The sequence below is a fragment of the Callospermophilus lateralis genome, chromosome 15, assembly GCF_048772815.1.
Source record: "Callospermophilus lateralis isolate mCalLat2 chromosome 15, mCalLat2.hap1, whole genome shotgun sequence".
Classification (NCBI taxonomy): Eukaryota; Metazoa; Chordata; class Mammalia; order Rodentia; family Sciuridae; genus Callospermophilus; species Callospermophilus lateralis.
Genome location: NC_135319.1, coordinates 44,201,629 through 44,217,190, shown reverse-complemented (window position 1 = coordinate 44,217,190; position 15,562 = coordinate 44,201,629). Strand labels below are relative to the sequence as shown.

At 49.4% G+C, this 15,562-nt stretch overlaps 1 protein-coding gene and 1 long non-coding RNA gene across 2 annotated transcripts; one reads left to right on the top strand and one right to left on the bottom strand.

Moving 5' to 3' along the window:
* Positions 1 to 4,974: 4,974 nt before the first annotated feature.
* On the bottom strand, positions 4,975 to 7,081 carry Ddit4 (DNA damage inducible transcript 4). The gene is made up of 3 exons (XM_076834508.1): positions 6,951 to 7,081; positions 6,575 to 6,827; positions 4,975 to 6,313 (listed from the first exon to the last, which is right to left on the bottom strand). Exons 2-3 carry the CDS (start codon positions 6,765 to 6,767, stop codon positions 5,820 to 5,822), a joined length of 687 nt encoding a protein of 228 aa, XP_076690623.1. The 5' UTR covers positions 6,768 to 6,827; positions 6,951 to 7,081; the 3' UTR covers positions 4,975 to 5,819.
* A 685-nt stretch (positions 7,082 to 7,766) lies between these two features.
* LOC143638027 (uncharacterized) lies at positions 7,767 to 9,387 on the top strand. Its single transcript, XR_013154533.1, has 3 exons — positions 7,767 to 8,291; positions 8,832 to 9,071; positions 9,220 to 9,387. It is a non-coding gene; the product is annotated as an uncharacterized LOC143638027 (long non-coding RNA).
* Positions 9,388 to 15,562: the final 6,175 nt, after the last annotated feature.

Genomic DNA, 15,562 nt, shown 5'->3' with positions numbered 1-15,562 from the left:
CCCCACCTCACCCCCCCAAAAAAAATAATTCAAGTTTAGTGAGATATAATTTACATTCAACAAAACTCATCAATTTTAAGTGTAAGTTGAATTAGTTTCAATTCATTTCTCTCTCTCTTTCTCTCTCTCTCTCTCTCTCTCTCTCTCTCTCTCTCACACACACACACACACACACACACACACACACAGCTTTTCGTCCCAGGGATTGACCCAAAGTTTGCTCAGTCTTTTTTATTTTTTTATTTTAGTTTGTGACAAGGTCTCCCTAAATTGCTGAAACTGTCCTCCCACCTGTCATCTTCCTGCCTGAGCTTCCTGAGTAGCTGGGATTACATGTGTGCACCACTGCAGCTGGCCATTTTTTTATACTTTTAATCACTCTAAATTTTTTGGAAATTTTTTCTTAGGGAGTCAGAGATAAAGAAAATCGAGTGCCTGCCATTTTTTCTTTTCTTTATGACCTACAGTTGTGTGTGTGTGTGTGCGTGTGTGTGTGTAGGTGAGAGAGATTGTGTGTGGGGGGGTATTTTAATATCAGTTTCCTTAGAGTTCCCCGTGGACCCATTTAGTTATATGTAGTTTGAATGAATTAATGAAAGAAAGAAGTGACAGTCTACCAATCTCTGTCTTTAGAGCCACCAGCAACAAATGGCCACAGGCTGCATCTGTTGCATCAGAAGTTGCCATGAAGCAACTTAAAGCATGGGTAAAGGATGGTTGGGATGGAGATGAGGACTTCTCAGCTGGTCCCTTACATGGACATATATGGAGTTTAACAATCTGCTTTCTCATTTGTGATCCTTCATAAAGAGACCCCCATTTTAAGAGAATTACAACATCCTGCAACGATCCATTCTTGTGCCCCATGTTTCCTCAGCCTTCTGCTGGGGTGTCCCAGTTGTCACTTGGTTACCTCTAGCAGCAAAAGCAGGATACTGACCCAGATTGTACCTGAGCTGGGGAATCAGGAGGGCTTGGAGGTTAGGTGAGAGGCCTGGGTGGTAGGAGATTACACTTCCCAGCTTAGCCCTGCAGGCCCACTCCCTAAGCCACCCTGAGCCTTGGCATTTCCTTCTGAAACATGAGGCACAGTCGGAGGAGCCTTATACACAACACTTAATATGTGTCCAACTCAGAAGGACACAGTTTAGATATGTGGCCGTCTGGCTTTTCCCCCAAAGCAATGTTTTCAAAAGAATTTATAAAGGTTGGTTCAGAAGCAGAACATGAACCTGGGCTTAGTTTCCAGCATCAGGAAAACAACAACAAAAAAAGGATTCAGGTCATATGTCGACATGATTGTTGTTAAGATGGTGACCTTTTTTTTTAAGTTGTCAATGGACTTTTATTTTATTTATTTACTTATATGTGGTTCTGAGAATTGAATCCAGTGCCTCAAAGATGCTAGGCAAGTGCTGTACCACTGAGCTACAGCCCCAGCCCAAGATAATTTTTTCTTTTTAAAAAAAAAAATTTTTTTTTTAGTTGTTGATGGGCCTTTATTTTATTTATTTATATGTGGTGCTGAGAATCAAACCTAGTGCCTAAGCAAGCGTGTTAAGCAAGCTAAGCAAGCGCTCTTCCACTGAGCTATAATCCCAGCCCCATGATGGTAACTTTTGAAAAGATGTTAGAGAAAAGCAAGAGCAGAGGGAGAGGGAGCCACAGGGTCAGGGGGAGGAGGATCCTATTAAAGGATGTTTACTCTGCAGCCAGCCCTACCACCACTTAGGCCACTGCCCAACCAGTAGCCTCCTCTGCCCCGGCTAGCCCTTCTTTAACATCTTCACTATTATCCTCATTTACAAATGAGGAAATTGAAGCTTACAGAGGTAAAGTGACTTGCTCCAGATTATCAGCTAAGTAATGTCTGGACCAAGATTCAGACTCAGATTTCCCTAATCTTAATACATATGACTTTAAGGACACTACCTCCCTCCAAGACCTCAGCCTTCAATCTTCCTCTAAATTAGTCAGTAGACATAATGGGGGTGGGGATTCAACTGTTTCTACCCTCCCTCCTCTTTCCTTAGCCTGAGAGTCTGAAGCTGAAGGAGGAATCTTATGTTTTCTGAGCCTAGGGAGAATGTGATGCTTGAAGGTTCAGATAACCAATATTGAGTTGACTATTACGTGCCAGGCCCAAGGGGAATGTAAGGGTATCCCACAGAGCTGCAGGGATGCAAAACAAGCATCTACAGTGATATCAGAAAACTGCCAAGTTTTTTGCCAGGCATGATTGTGCATGCCTATAATCCCAGCAACTCAGGAGACTGAGGCAGGAAGATTGCAAGTTTGAGGTCAGCCTGGGCAACTTAATGAGAACTTGTCTCAAAAAAAAAAAAAAAAATGGACTGGAGATATTACTCAGTGGTAGAATGTCCCTGGGTTAAATCCCCACTACCAAAAACAAACAAACAAAAAAGAAACAACCAAACATTTGCCAAGTTTTTAACACTGTTGAGGTGAAAAATAAAGATGGCTCGGGGTCAGTTGAGTCATAAAAGGGCTGTAGCTTGCTCTGGGCATTAAAAGCAGGGCAGGGTTTGCACACAAAGCAAAGCAACTGCATCTCTGGGGAAAGCGTTAAAATCAGAAGAGTCTGCAATTAAGGAAGTAGGCAGACCATGCTAACCTGTACCAAATAAGACAAGTGGTGGAAGGTAAGCCTGGGTAGGAAGTACAGGGCCAACTACCAAAGGTTTGAAAGGCAGACAGTGAAATCTGGTGGAAGCTAACAAAAGTTCTAGAGCAGTAACATGATGAAATGGAAATAGAAATAGAAAAGGGAATCGTATACAATGGGAGTTCAAATAAAACAATTTCTGAAAGCATTTTCCTAAGTTGGATTTTCTGTGTAAGGTGTGTGTGTGGGTGTGTGGGTGTGTGTGTGGGTGTGTGGGTGTGTGTGTGTGTAGTGCTAGGGATTGAACCCAGGGGCTCTCTACCATTGAGCTAAATCCCTAGCCTTTTTTTTTTTTTTTTTTAAGAGAGAGAGAGAGAGAGAGAGAATTTTAATATTTATTTTTTTAGTTTTTTCAGCAGACACAACATCTTTGTTTGTATGTGGTGCTGAGGATCGAACCTGGGCCACAGGCATGCCAGGAGAGTGCGCTACCACTTGAGCCATATCCCCAGCCCCATCCCTAGCCTTTTTTATTTTTTGTTTTGAGACAAGGTCTCACTAAGATGACCAGGCTGGCTTTGAACTCATGATCTTCCTGCCTCCAGTTGCTGGGATTGCTGGTGTGCTCTACCAGGCCCAGCTATGTGGTGCAAGTCTATAAATTTTATTTACTTTCAAGTGAAGTAACAAAGGAGCCTGCCTCATCTTCTCTTAGGAAGCCCAACACCTGGGGCAAAACTTCCTGCCACTTTGTAGGAGACCTAGGCCTAATTGGGTTAGGCTTCAGCAAGCTTCTTCCCTTTGCTGTGAAACCTAAGCTTCATGGCTCTCTCTCTGCACCCTTCTGTCCTGCTTGGGAAACTTTCAGGCCTTGTGAGAACAAGGAAAGCCGATCTGGCTCCAGGAGAGCATCCTAGTTGAGCTCTCTGGGGGAACTCATGCTTCACCCCTGTCTCAGTCTGAATGTCTCCAAAAAGGAGCAGAGTGTGCTCAGCTGCCTCCATGGCTTGGAAAGGGTTCATGGAGCCTTCCAGCTCCTGCCTCCAAACACCAGCAAGACTCTTAGGAAACAATAGGCCATGATCTTCCTTGCTCCTCTTTTGAAACTAGGAAAGCAGGTACCTCTCAGACACCACCCAAGTGCTCCACCTGTTTCATTTTTAGCCCTGAACCCAACAAGCTAAATGGCCAAGGTCAGCCCATGTCCAAGAAGATGGCTATTCAAGGACTTGGGCCTCTACTAATCTGTAAAATATTATAACCCCCTGCCCCTCCCTCCACAGGGTGGCTATTAGGAGAGTGAACTAAGCATGCTGGTGTGAGGCCTTCCTAAAACTATATGCTCTGTGCACCTTCTGTGTAGTCATCACCATCCATTTGCAAATCCACTTCTAACTCAAGTTCATTCATTTTGGGGAAAAACTCCTGCAGTTTTACCAAAGAGGTGTGAGTCTTCTAAGCCATTCCAAAGTTCAGGAGAATCCCTGTTGAAAACCTATGTTCCTGGGGCCCCACTCTCCCCTCAGGCCTGTATTACCCAGGGCCCAGAGCAATCTGACTCCACAATCAAGTGGTAGAACCACTGTTTTATAGTCTTGGGCAAACAGGGCCTGTCTGGGACCAGGAAGAGAAACAAAGGCGGATAACAACTCTCCAGGGGCCAGTTGGTGTGGGAGGGAGGGAGAAGTGGGAAGGGCTGTAGCCTTCAGCTGGCCCAATCTCAACTTCTCTGATAAGGAAATAGGGGCCCAGAGAGTGCAGGAGTCAGTCACTAAGGGCATTGTCTTACAGTTGTGTGCTGGTGGTTCCACACCTGTCTGGGCCACACCTCCTCCCAGAGGCTACTCAGTCCCTCTGAGCCCAGAGTTCCTTGTCTAGTGCAAGACTTGAGCTAAGCAGTCATTTTCAACTCCTCCTTTTAACCTTTTCCTATCCAGATATTAAATTAGTAATTTTAATTTCTGCAGACCAAATAGAACTGTGACTTTTCTCACAGGAAGAAAACATCTCTTCTTTGGGACTTTAGGCTCAGGAGGCCTTTGTGCCTGGACCTTCTAACCCAGGCAGTCAGGTGAACTCTCCCTGCTGAGACTGGCTTCCAGGGAGGTCTGACTCACCCCTTACCTCAGGGTGCTTTCCAGCACGTTCCCCTGGTAGCTTTCAGCCAGCACAGAGCCGAGGGAGCCAGGGTTCCTGGCACAGGTAGCGCAGTCCATATACTTGTTACCAGGCTGGCAGGCAGCCCTGGAAAGGACTGGAGGTAGACCCCAGAGTCTGGTGAAACCTAATTTTTATCAGAATCCATTCCCCTGCATCCTATTTCGGGACACTGATGAGATTCAACCAACTGTTTTAACAAACATGTTTATTAGAAAAGTAAAAAATATTGCATAGGTCTTAATACTTGAACATCAAGTGTATTCATGAACAGTGAGTATCTTCATGTAAACAGTTCTAGATGGAAGACCCAGATGGCACTCCTCTGGGGGAGGGGGTTCCAGCCCCCAGCCCCACTCAGCCCCATCCCCTCACAGTTCAACTCTCCAGAAATGGGGTGGGGATGGGGTGGACGCAGCTCCCAGGTGTATTTTTTTCAAGTGTCAAAGATCTCAAGTGATCCCAACACCTGCTCTTCCTACTCTTACATTCATGCGTCTGTAAGATAGCTGCCTAGAACAGGTCAGTAGTGAAGCTCCAATCCAAAAAACAAAAAGATTAAAAAACAACAACAACAACAAACACACTTGGTCCCTTCAGACCATGATACAAACCACCTCCAAGAACTCCCCCCTCCCTCCTGGCCACTACCATGAACACACAACCCTCAGAGGCCAGAGCAGCCCAGCTGCCCTCCTGCCTCTGTCACACCACTGTTGTTTTAACTGTCAGTAATAATAAAAATAACAAGGTACATGCTACATACACATCCAGCCAGAAGCCTGATTGGCCCCTAAGCCTTTGTTTCATGCTACAGTACTGAAGGGCATTTGCCCCACTGGGGAGCCACCTGTGCAAGACCCCATGAGCTTCCCAGGAAACACTAGTCCCCCACCTCCATCTCTCTCCCTCAGGTGGCTGTTGTCAGTCTTCTAACACAGGCATCAGTCCCTCAGCCTCTGCCTGCTGGTCTCCACCCCAAAAGTTCCGTTGCCTCTGCCGTGGGGGGCACTGTGCCCCTCACCCAGGCCGAAGTTCAACACTCTTCAATGAGCAGCTGCTCTGAGCTGTACAGCTTCTTCTTGATGACTCTGAAGCCTGTACTCAGCGTTAAGGACTGGCTAAAGCCAGGGACGAAGGGAGAGTTGGCGGAGCTGAAGAGCCCCTGGATCTTGGGCCAGAGGCGAGAGTCCAGGCGCAGCACGAGGGTCAGCTGGAAGGTGGGCACCAGACTGGGGTCGAGAGCCAGCTGGCCCACGCTGTGGCAGCTCTTGCCTTGCTCTACGCAGACGTCCAGCAGTGCCCCCCGCAGGCCGCAAGGCTCGCTGTAAGCCAGGCGCAGTAGTTCTTTGCCCACCTGGGTCACCAGCTGGCCGGGCATCAGCAGGCGAGCAGGGCGCCGAGAGCCCAGTCGCGCCTGGGACAGGCTTTCCTGCAGCAGCTGCATCAGGTTGGCACACAGGTGCTCATCCTCGGGGTCGCTGAGCAGCTCGAAGTCGGGAAGGGACACCCCATCCAGGTATGCCGAATCTGGAGGGGGAGCACACCAGGAAGGGTATTAGAGCAGCTTCCACAGAAGATACACAGGCGGGGGAGGTGCTTTTTTCTAAGAAAGCAGAGCTTCTGCCCAGTTCCCGCCCCGCATTCGTATACCCTCTACTCCAAAACCCACGCCCCGGGCAATCTGGGTCCTGTTGGGATAGAAAACCAAAATGGTTCTGACCCCTTCCAGTGCGGTGCTTCCTCACCTCCCCGGACCCTCGTCTCGTTCAGCACCAGCCCACTGCTCACCTTCCTCCGGCCCGAAGCCACTGTTACTGCTGTCCAGGGACTCGCAGTCCGAGCTCTCCAGGCTCGCGCAGCGGTCTAGCCCCTCCTCTCGGGCCGCCGACCCCCAGGCTGAGCGCAGCGGCCGATCTGGGGTGGGAGTTTGAGACGCGGATGAAGAAGAGGAGGACGAGAAGCGGTCCCAAAGACTAGGCATGGTGAGGTCAGACGCCAGGACGTTTGCTGATGTGCTCAGTATCCCGGAGCTCAGAAGCCGCTGAAAGACAAGAGGGACACCGCGGAGCGTCAGTCTGGGGGCTGAACAAGACTGCGAGCGCTAGGACCAGTATCGCCGAGGCCGTCCCACGCAGAGAACGGTACACGCAGAAGGGCCACTCACCAGATAGTGCGGTCAGCGAGAATTGCTGGGACAAGTGCGTCCTGCCGCTTGAATGGGTGCGCGAACTGGTGCCAACCACCGAGCGCTGCCCAGACCTGTCCCTTCAACCCACTCGCACCTCCCCCTTAGCCTGCTGAGATCCCTAGCACCAGCGCAGAGCAGCCTATAAGGTCTAGAGCGGCGAGGCCACGCCCCCTCCCCACCGCGGCCCAATCCAGACCCGGGAGTGTGGCCCACCTCGGCCAATGGGCTCCCGGCGCACGTTCGCAACGTTCTCTCCTGCCCGGTGACAGCGGCTTGGCCCCGCCCCTCTTGAGCCCCAGAACGCTCCGGGCCGAACACCGAGCCGTGGCCACTCCCCCTTTCTGGAAGGGATCCGCGGCGGCTGCAGCTGCCAAGGTCCCTGAGGGCGCTCGCGGCAGGGGAGGATCAAGGAAAGACTTGTTTATTATAGGGTCGCGTTGCTGGGGGAGGGGGTAGCCTGTGACCGAGCTCGAGGGAGACTGGAGAACTTGGGGGGCGGCGGGCAGGAAAAACAGTCACCCCTAGCATCTGGGAGCCTGAGACTCAAAGGCACAACTGGGCTCACAGTGGCCTGTGGGACCGCGGCGCGGGGGGCAGACGTTAACCCGGCCACCTCTCGCGCACGTATTCCACGCTGTCCTTGCGTGGAGAGGATCGGGATGGGGGGTGGAATCCAAAGACTGAGCAACTCTGAGCTCGGTGCTTCCGCTCCCCGCGGTCCCACCTGCCTGTCGGCTGTTACCCTAGAGCCCCAGAGGATGGGTTCTTGAGATCCGTGCCCCCAAACGAGCCTAGTCCCCTGTCCTACCCGCTCCCATTGCACTGCTGTTCCCAAGGAGAAGCCTTGGGTAGGTGGTCAGAGGAATTCGTTTCTGGGCTTGGGCTCCTGCCCTCTGGCCCAGCGGCCGAGAACAAGGACCCACAACAGACCGACACACTGACCCATCCGCGGGCCCTAGGGACCGACAGCAGCGCTGCCCGGCCTCCCCCGCCTGCAGCGGCGAGAGGGGGCATCCGCCAGGTCCTAAAGCCCTTTGTCCCCGCTTTGTCTAAAAGACTCAGAATTCATCAAACCGGGAACCGATATCTCAGACAAGCATTGCAGAGAGTGCAATGGCCATCCCCGGTTTCGTCATTCAGGCGGGGCCACAGGAAATTTGGCCTGGCAGCGATGCTCTAGGGCTGACAGTGGGTTGCTGGGGGTGGGAGGAGGTTTGGACGATCTCGACCTTTATTCGTTAAAGGTTTATCAATCCGGGACACGCGGACACTGATGGAAGAGAGACCCAAACTTACATCAGACACTCTGGACCGCCGGTAGGAGCCAAACCAGATCAGACAGATGAGCCTCGCTCCAGGGCAGGCTTGCGCGTGACATGTGACACATGCCAAAGAAGTCAGGCCACTGCCATCTCCAGCCCCATCGCACCCCCACCCCAAATTTAATTTTTTTTTTTAAAGTCCGACTATGGGGGCTGGGATTGTGGCTCAGTGGTGGAGCGCTCGCCTAGCACGGGCGGGACCCGGGTTCGATCCTCAGCACCACATAAAGATAAAGGCATTGTGTTGTGTCCATCTACACCTAAAAAATAATATTACAAAAAAAAAAGTCCGACCTACTGACCATGGGGCAAACTAAGACTTAGTACCGCAAAGGGCCGAATCCAAGCCCTGCATTCCTACTCCCATTTTACAGGTGGAGAATCATTTTAGGGGGCAAATTTATGGGAAAAAAATCAGGAGCCCCAGATTAGGAGACATCTTAAAAACAGCTGCAGAATAGAAGAGTCTTTAGCCCTGAGGCTTCCAAGTCCTGAACACTGACCACCTCTTCTTATGCCTCTTTCTATCCTTTAGGCTCCACCACTTGCTGGGAAGCCTTAAAGACATCAGATCAAGGTGATGAGATGAAGGACGAGGAGTTGGAGCAAATCACCCATGACTGAGGGGGAAAGAAGAGTTGGGGATGTCTTGTGTGAGTGAGTCTTCCTGTTGCTCAGGAGAGGAGATAAGGGAATTAATCTACTAGAGCAACATCCATTTCTCCCACCAGGCTAACTGAGCTGGGGACACCAGGCCAGCTGAGCATAGACTAAAGTGGTTTTCTTTTTCTTCATCATCCCCCCCTCCCCTCCCCCAGCCCTTGGACCCAGGCTTGATGCATGCTGTGCACAGCATGTGCTGGACCCTGAGCTTCACCTCTAGCCCTTCTTTTCCTTTTTTCTCCTTTTTTTCTTTTTGACAGAAAAAAAGAAAAGAAATATATCAGAAAAATCTGGAACATTAACCAAGAAAAATAGAAAAAATTAAGCGGATAGTAATAAGCAAAGGTATCCAAAGTCAGTTTGGGAAGGTCAGTTTATTAGGAATCACTCATTTATCCAACAAACACCATCATGGACTATATGCCTAGAGGTGTGATGTTAATAGGCACTGGGTAATTTTCTTTTCAAAAGAAATCTGTAGGGCTGGGGCTGGGACTCAGTGGGAGAGCGCTTGCCTAGCATGAGTGAGGCACTGGTGTTGGATCCTCAGCACCACATAAAAATAAACAAATATAATGAAGGCATTCTGTCCATCTACAACAACAACAACAAAAAATTATTTAAAAAATCCCCAGAAATCCAGGGCTGGGGTTGTGGCTCAGTGGTAGAGCGCTCCCTAGCAAGCATGGGGCACTGGGTTTGATCCTCAGCACTACATAAAAATAAAGATACTGTGTCCACCTAAAACTAAAAAATTAATTAAAAAAATAAATCCATAAATGTTGCTCCCCTCTCCCTACCCCACCGCCTTTCTCCAATCCTGAAGACTGATGTGTTTACCATGAACCATATCTCCAGCCCTTTTTAAAAATTTGAGACAGGTCTTGTTAAGTTGCCCAGGATGACATCTAACTTGTGATCCTTCTGCCTCAGCCTCCCTCAGAGTTGTGTACCACCCCCTCTAGCTGGTTTCTCTAGCTTTTTAAGTGGGTGTGGGGAGGACGACGGGGTCCTAGCCCTGGAGGTGTTTCCCAGACTAGGAGGGAGTATGTCCCAGGATAAACAAAATCCTGCTAGAAGAACTGACAGAGGCTTAGAATGGGGGCTCACTTGTCTTCCCCTGTGTGACCCACACACTGAGATGGAGGGGGACAAGGCCCTATATCTGGTCTGCCAGGAGAACCTTTGAACCTAGAAGAGGGATTCCTTAACCTGTCTGAGGAGATGGAGAGAAGGGTCTCTGGACCTGGAAAGCCTTTATCATTGCATCACTCACCCTTTCCTGCCCTAAACACTGCCCCTCCTCCCCCGCCCCGGGGAGCCTTTCTGGAAAGGGCAGCTCAGCTTCTAGCCTCTGAACCAAGCCTCTGCAGAGCCCTCAGAGAGCCTGTGAACTTACATTTGGTGTTCTCCCCTCACGCTCCTACTGCCCTCAGCCAAAGCTGGCTGCAGGTCAGGCTTGCCTGGACCTGCTTCCGACCTGCTTCCACCAGCGCCCCTACTCCAACCCTTCACCCTTAGGTGTCCTCATCAAGTCACTCTCACACTCTGTGTATATCTCTTATTAATGATTGTTTCCACTTGGAATGCTCGAGGATAGTGTTCTGCTGTCTTGCAGTAGCCAGCACTGTACCAGGTGCCTAGTAGAGGCTGGGTCAGTGTCCCTTGGATGAATAATGAATGAACGGATAAATGGATAGCCAGGTGAAGCTCGAAAGTGGCTTCTTCCAGAATTGCACAGATCTACACCTGGATAGCCAGGATCTAGCTGGGCCAATGGGATGGCCCTTCATAGGACCTTGATGCTACCTTCCAATCCCCTTTCTGACAAGCACTGCCAAGGACCTTGGACATGTTTGAACATTTCCTTTTTCAGGTGGGGTCTGGAAGCAAGGCTTCTAAGCAACTTGGTTTTTTTCCAGCTGGAAGATAGGTAGCAACCCAGGAAGCTTGGGAGAGGTGACACAGTACAAAGGACTTTTCCTTTAAGAATTAAAATGGTACTGGGGGTGGGGGCTGTGCTGGGGATTGAACCCAGAGCTCACACCTGCTAGACAAGTGCTCTACACCCCCAGCCAAAATATTTTTAATTGAGGTGAAGATCATATAGGAAAGTAACCAGTTCAAAGTAAACATTTAGGACTGGGGATGTGGTTCAAGCGGTAGCGCGCTCGCCTGGCATGCATGCAGGGGCCAGGGTTCGATCCTCAGCACCACATACAAAGATGTTGTGTCTGCCGAAAACTAAGAAATAAATATTAAAAAATTCTCTCTCTCTTAAAAAAAAAGTAAACAATTAGTACATTGAAAATGTTGTGCAACTTGTCACCTCTATATAGTTTCAAAACATCATTGTCCTCACAAAGGGGACAGTATACCCATCAAACAGTCACTCCCCTCAAAACATCTTTGACGTTTATGTTCCTTGTTGGTGGGGTTGGGGGCTGCTTCTGAGTGGCTTACTCTGGAGAGTAGTGTTCCAGGGATCACTTACCACTCACTGCCCAATGCCAACATGGACTCTACCTTGAGATGACCCTACTAGGAGACTAACCAGCCACCTTGCAGGAGTGGGCTGTCATTGTGGCCTAGGCAACCCAGACCTCTGGAGCTGGTGACCAAGCCCCACGTTCCAGCCTCTGTGTCCTGGGCCCTGACCATGCAGAAACCCTCATTCTGGGCTGTGCTCTATTCCCGTGGGACCCACTGCAGCCTGCAATTTAGAGTCAATGAGCACTCCCTCCCGGCCACCTGCCCCTCCCTGTGCAGGCGGTTCCTGTCCCATGCACCCGTTCCCAGGGCCTTGGTCTGGCACATTGCCCCAGTCGGGTTTGGGAAGTTAAACCAGATCTTGGAGTGGGGGTGTGATTCTGGGAACCCGAGAATTCAAGATGGGAACCCCCGAAGGCCAGCTAGCTCGCCTGCATGGCTTGCAGTGTCTTCTCAGCTCTTTGGAAACTTCTGACTGGGGGTAGTGAAGGTGGAGTGGGGAGCCCGCAGGTCAGGACTGTGGGGAGAGGCTGGAGTGTTGGTAGGAGGTGGAGACAAGAAGCCAGCAAAAGTCTTCCCAGGCCTTCTCTGGCTCTTTTACTTAAAACAACAACAAACAGCTTGGTCAAAATAGCAAGATTATAAAATGCACCTGGCTTAGCAAGATGGTTTTTGAAAAGCTGGCGCCAGCCGGGGGTTTCAAGTAGGATTTTGATTGTTCTACTGAAGGGTGAGTTAAAGACTCAGTGGGGAGTCTTTTGCAAATGAAGCTGCTTTTTGAAATGGAAATACTAACAATACAATGTATTGCAGCCTTTCAAAGAAGCTTTTAAAATTTGTTAGCTGAGAGCACCCTGAGGAACAAATATAGTGACTTCTACAGACCGGACACTGAAGCCCAGAGAGCCCAGTAATCCTTCCATCAGCCTGGGGCTTTCAAGTCTGATTCATAATTGGAATCAGGGGCTTGGGCTGTAGCTCAACAGTAGAGCTCGAGGTTAGCAAGCAGGAGGCCCTGGTTCAATCCCCAGCGTGCACGCGCGGGCATACACACCCCCCAAATTGAAATCACTGGGGGATGTCATTTCCACAAGCCCAATCTGAATGACTGGGCAGGTTAGGTGTGATCCTATTATACAGAATTATCTGGGTAATTCTGTGCTCATCTTTAGCACAGACATGACTGTTGATCTCTCGGACAGAAAAACAAGGCCTGGAATGAAAGCTGGGTAGCTCGCCGGACTGTCAAAGGACCTCCTTGTAGAGGCAGGGTGGGTTATGGGTGGGTGAGGGCATACAGCTGCAGAGACAAGGCCCACACATGACAATAGTGAGCTCACAGATAGCCAATTCTGTTGGAGTCTTAAGTTCACAAGAAGTCATTTCCTCTGGGGACAGGGCAGAGGTAGTGTTAACCCCACAAAGGGTTGGCTTGATAAACCACTCATGCCCACCGACTGGAAAAACAGCTTTAGGATTCTGCAGACCCACGTTTATTCCCAGCAAAGGTCCAGACAGCCTTCTTGTCTCATTCCCACCAGCCAGGGTGGTCAAGGGAGTTGCCTGAGGACACAGCCAGATTTAAAACCTTGTCCTTCTATCTCTTCCTTAACCTGTGGTTCTCTGGAAACCCCTCTGTTTTTGGTAACAGCTTTCTGCCAGTTTACTTCCATCCTGGGACAGAATCCTCAAAAGAAAGCAATGAAGTGGGAGGAGGGATAGGCAGCCCCCTCTTTAGTTAGTACCTGAACCTAAGCTAAATGGCTGGCCACTTCCTGGAGGCCAGCCCAGGCCCTGTGGATCAGGGACAGAAGTAGTAGGCTGTAGCCTTGATGCAGTCCCCAGGAAGCATAGCATGTCTTTGAAGCCCAGTGTTTTTATAAAAACAAAAAACAAAACAAAAAAAACAATACAACTCTGCATTCTATTTTATATTTTATCTGTTAATTTTAGTAGCAAACTTTTAAATTACTAGGGACATGAATCTCTCCCAGCAAAAATATTTTAATAAAAAGAAAGAAACACTGTGTTTATCCTGTGGCTTTATGAAGTTTTGAGATTTTCATAACCCAGTTTTGAAATTCAGGGCTACAGAATCTCAAAGGCCTCTTCAACCTCCACAAGGACCATAGCAAAGGAAAAAGATATGACAAGTTCAGTGGACCTGCTGTTCCCAAAATTTCAGGCCAAAAAAAGAATAAGAAAAAAAAAAAAATGACCAGGCCTGGCCTGCAGGGGGTTCACAGTCAGGGGTCTGGAGGAGGCCTACCCTACTGGAGAAGGCATTTACAGAGGGCTCAGCACTTTTTGAGGGTTTCCAACTGTCAAATATCAAAGAGGGAAGAGGGAAAGGATGGACTTTGTTCCTCCAGCTAGAGAGCTGGGGGGTGACGGCAAGGATGATCAGATGTCATGGTGTGGGCAGCCAGAATCCAGTCTTACAGATGGCCTAGACAGCCAAATGAGCTTACTTTCTTTCTCTCCCTTTTTTTTTTTTCAGAGAATAAACTGTGTGTGTGTGTGTGTGTGTGTGTGTAGGGGTTTGGTCCAGCCCCTGGGTTTCCCAAAGGGCTCAGGTGAGTAGGACCAGATTAGGATGCTTCAGCACAGACAATTAATTGCTCTCACTTTTAGGACTCTGGCAGTAGAGTGAACTTTAAAGATTTTAAATGTTAGGCCAGCAGGCTTGGGGAGTACCCTGTCTTTCCCCACTCTACTGATGAGGAGCTGAGCTGCAGGGCAGGGAGCCTTAGGAGATGCAGTTAGGCCTCAAGTAAGGCCTCAGGAATTTGGCTTTCCCCTCCTGGGAACTCCTTCCTCACCCCTTTGTCAAACCTCTAACCTCACCCATGAAATGCATTTTTATCTCCAGTGACCTTAGAAATCAAAGGCTTGGGAAACTCAGGTCTATGCAAAAAGCAGCAGCCCAGGGTCTGCATTCTGGACCTTTCTTTGGAATTCTTGAACTGGCAGTTGGTAGGAGCTGCCAGTCCCACCTGGCCACCTCTTCACAAAGTTCTTGAACCCATATGGGGCTCTCCATGTTTTTTAAAAAAACTTTCATATCCTTTAGGATTTTTACACCTCTGCTAATAAAAGTAATATTTATGTAGCATATGTAGGTAGGTCAGGGCTTATCAGTGTTATTTTACAGGTGAGAAAATGAAGAAAGTTCAGATTTCAGATAGGTATGGTGACATGCCCAAGGTCACACAGCCAGTTAGCAGGCTGGAGCTGACTCTAGACTTAGGCAAATGCCTGATCCTTGGCCACCAAGGCTCTTAGTTATGAGCCAAAAGGGAATGTAAAGGCCGGAGGTGGTGGGAGTGTTGAATGGGGTGCAGAACAGGTAGAGTGGACACCTGCAATCCTATGCAGTTATTGACACAAAAACTTTCTCTAGGGTTGGCTCTTGTTTTATCTGATCAAGTTCTTCCTCCTCTTGCAGAATTCAGCAGGGCCCAGCAGTGCTGACTCAAATGGCTAGGCAGATTGACACCTAGGGGTTTCCCTCTGGCCAGACACCTTCAGTTCCAGAAGTGACGGTGATTCTCTCACCACATCACCCTCCCAGAATCCTCTCCTTGAGGACTCTGGCGCCCCACAGCAAGGGCCATCTGGGAAGTGGTGTGTGAGAAGAGGGGCCCCTTCTGGCTCCAGCTGTTCCATTTATAACCCACAAAGGGACAGACTTTGTCATAGGTACCCAGGAGCCACTGCTGATTTTATTGTATTTTAATTTAAAAAACAAATGCAGAAGCCGGTCCTGGTGGCGCATGCCTGTGACCCAGCTACTGGGGAGACAGAGAAGGATGATCCCAAGTCTGTGCCCTGGCTAAGCAATTTAGGGAGACATTGTCTCAAAATAAAAAATAAAAAGGATTGGGATGTAGCTCAGTGGTAGAGGACCCCTTGGTTTAATTTCCAGTATCCAAACCAAAACAAAAATGTAGAGAGACGAAAACTTCTAGGGTCGGCTCTAGGAACGGGTGCCCCCAAGAGCTAACCCCACTTCCTGCGGTCTGCAGTGGCTTGTCTGGGGCCAGCGGGGATCAGGGCAGGGAAGACCCCCAGGTCCCTCTCCCCTTCCCCCCACAGGCGAGGTGCGCCCTC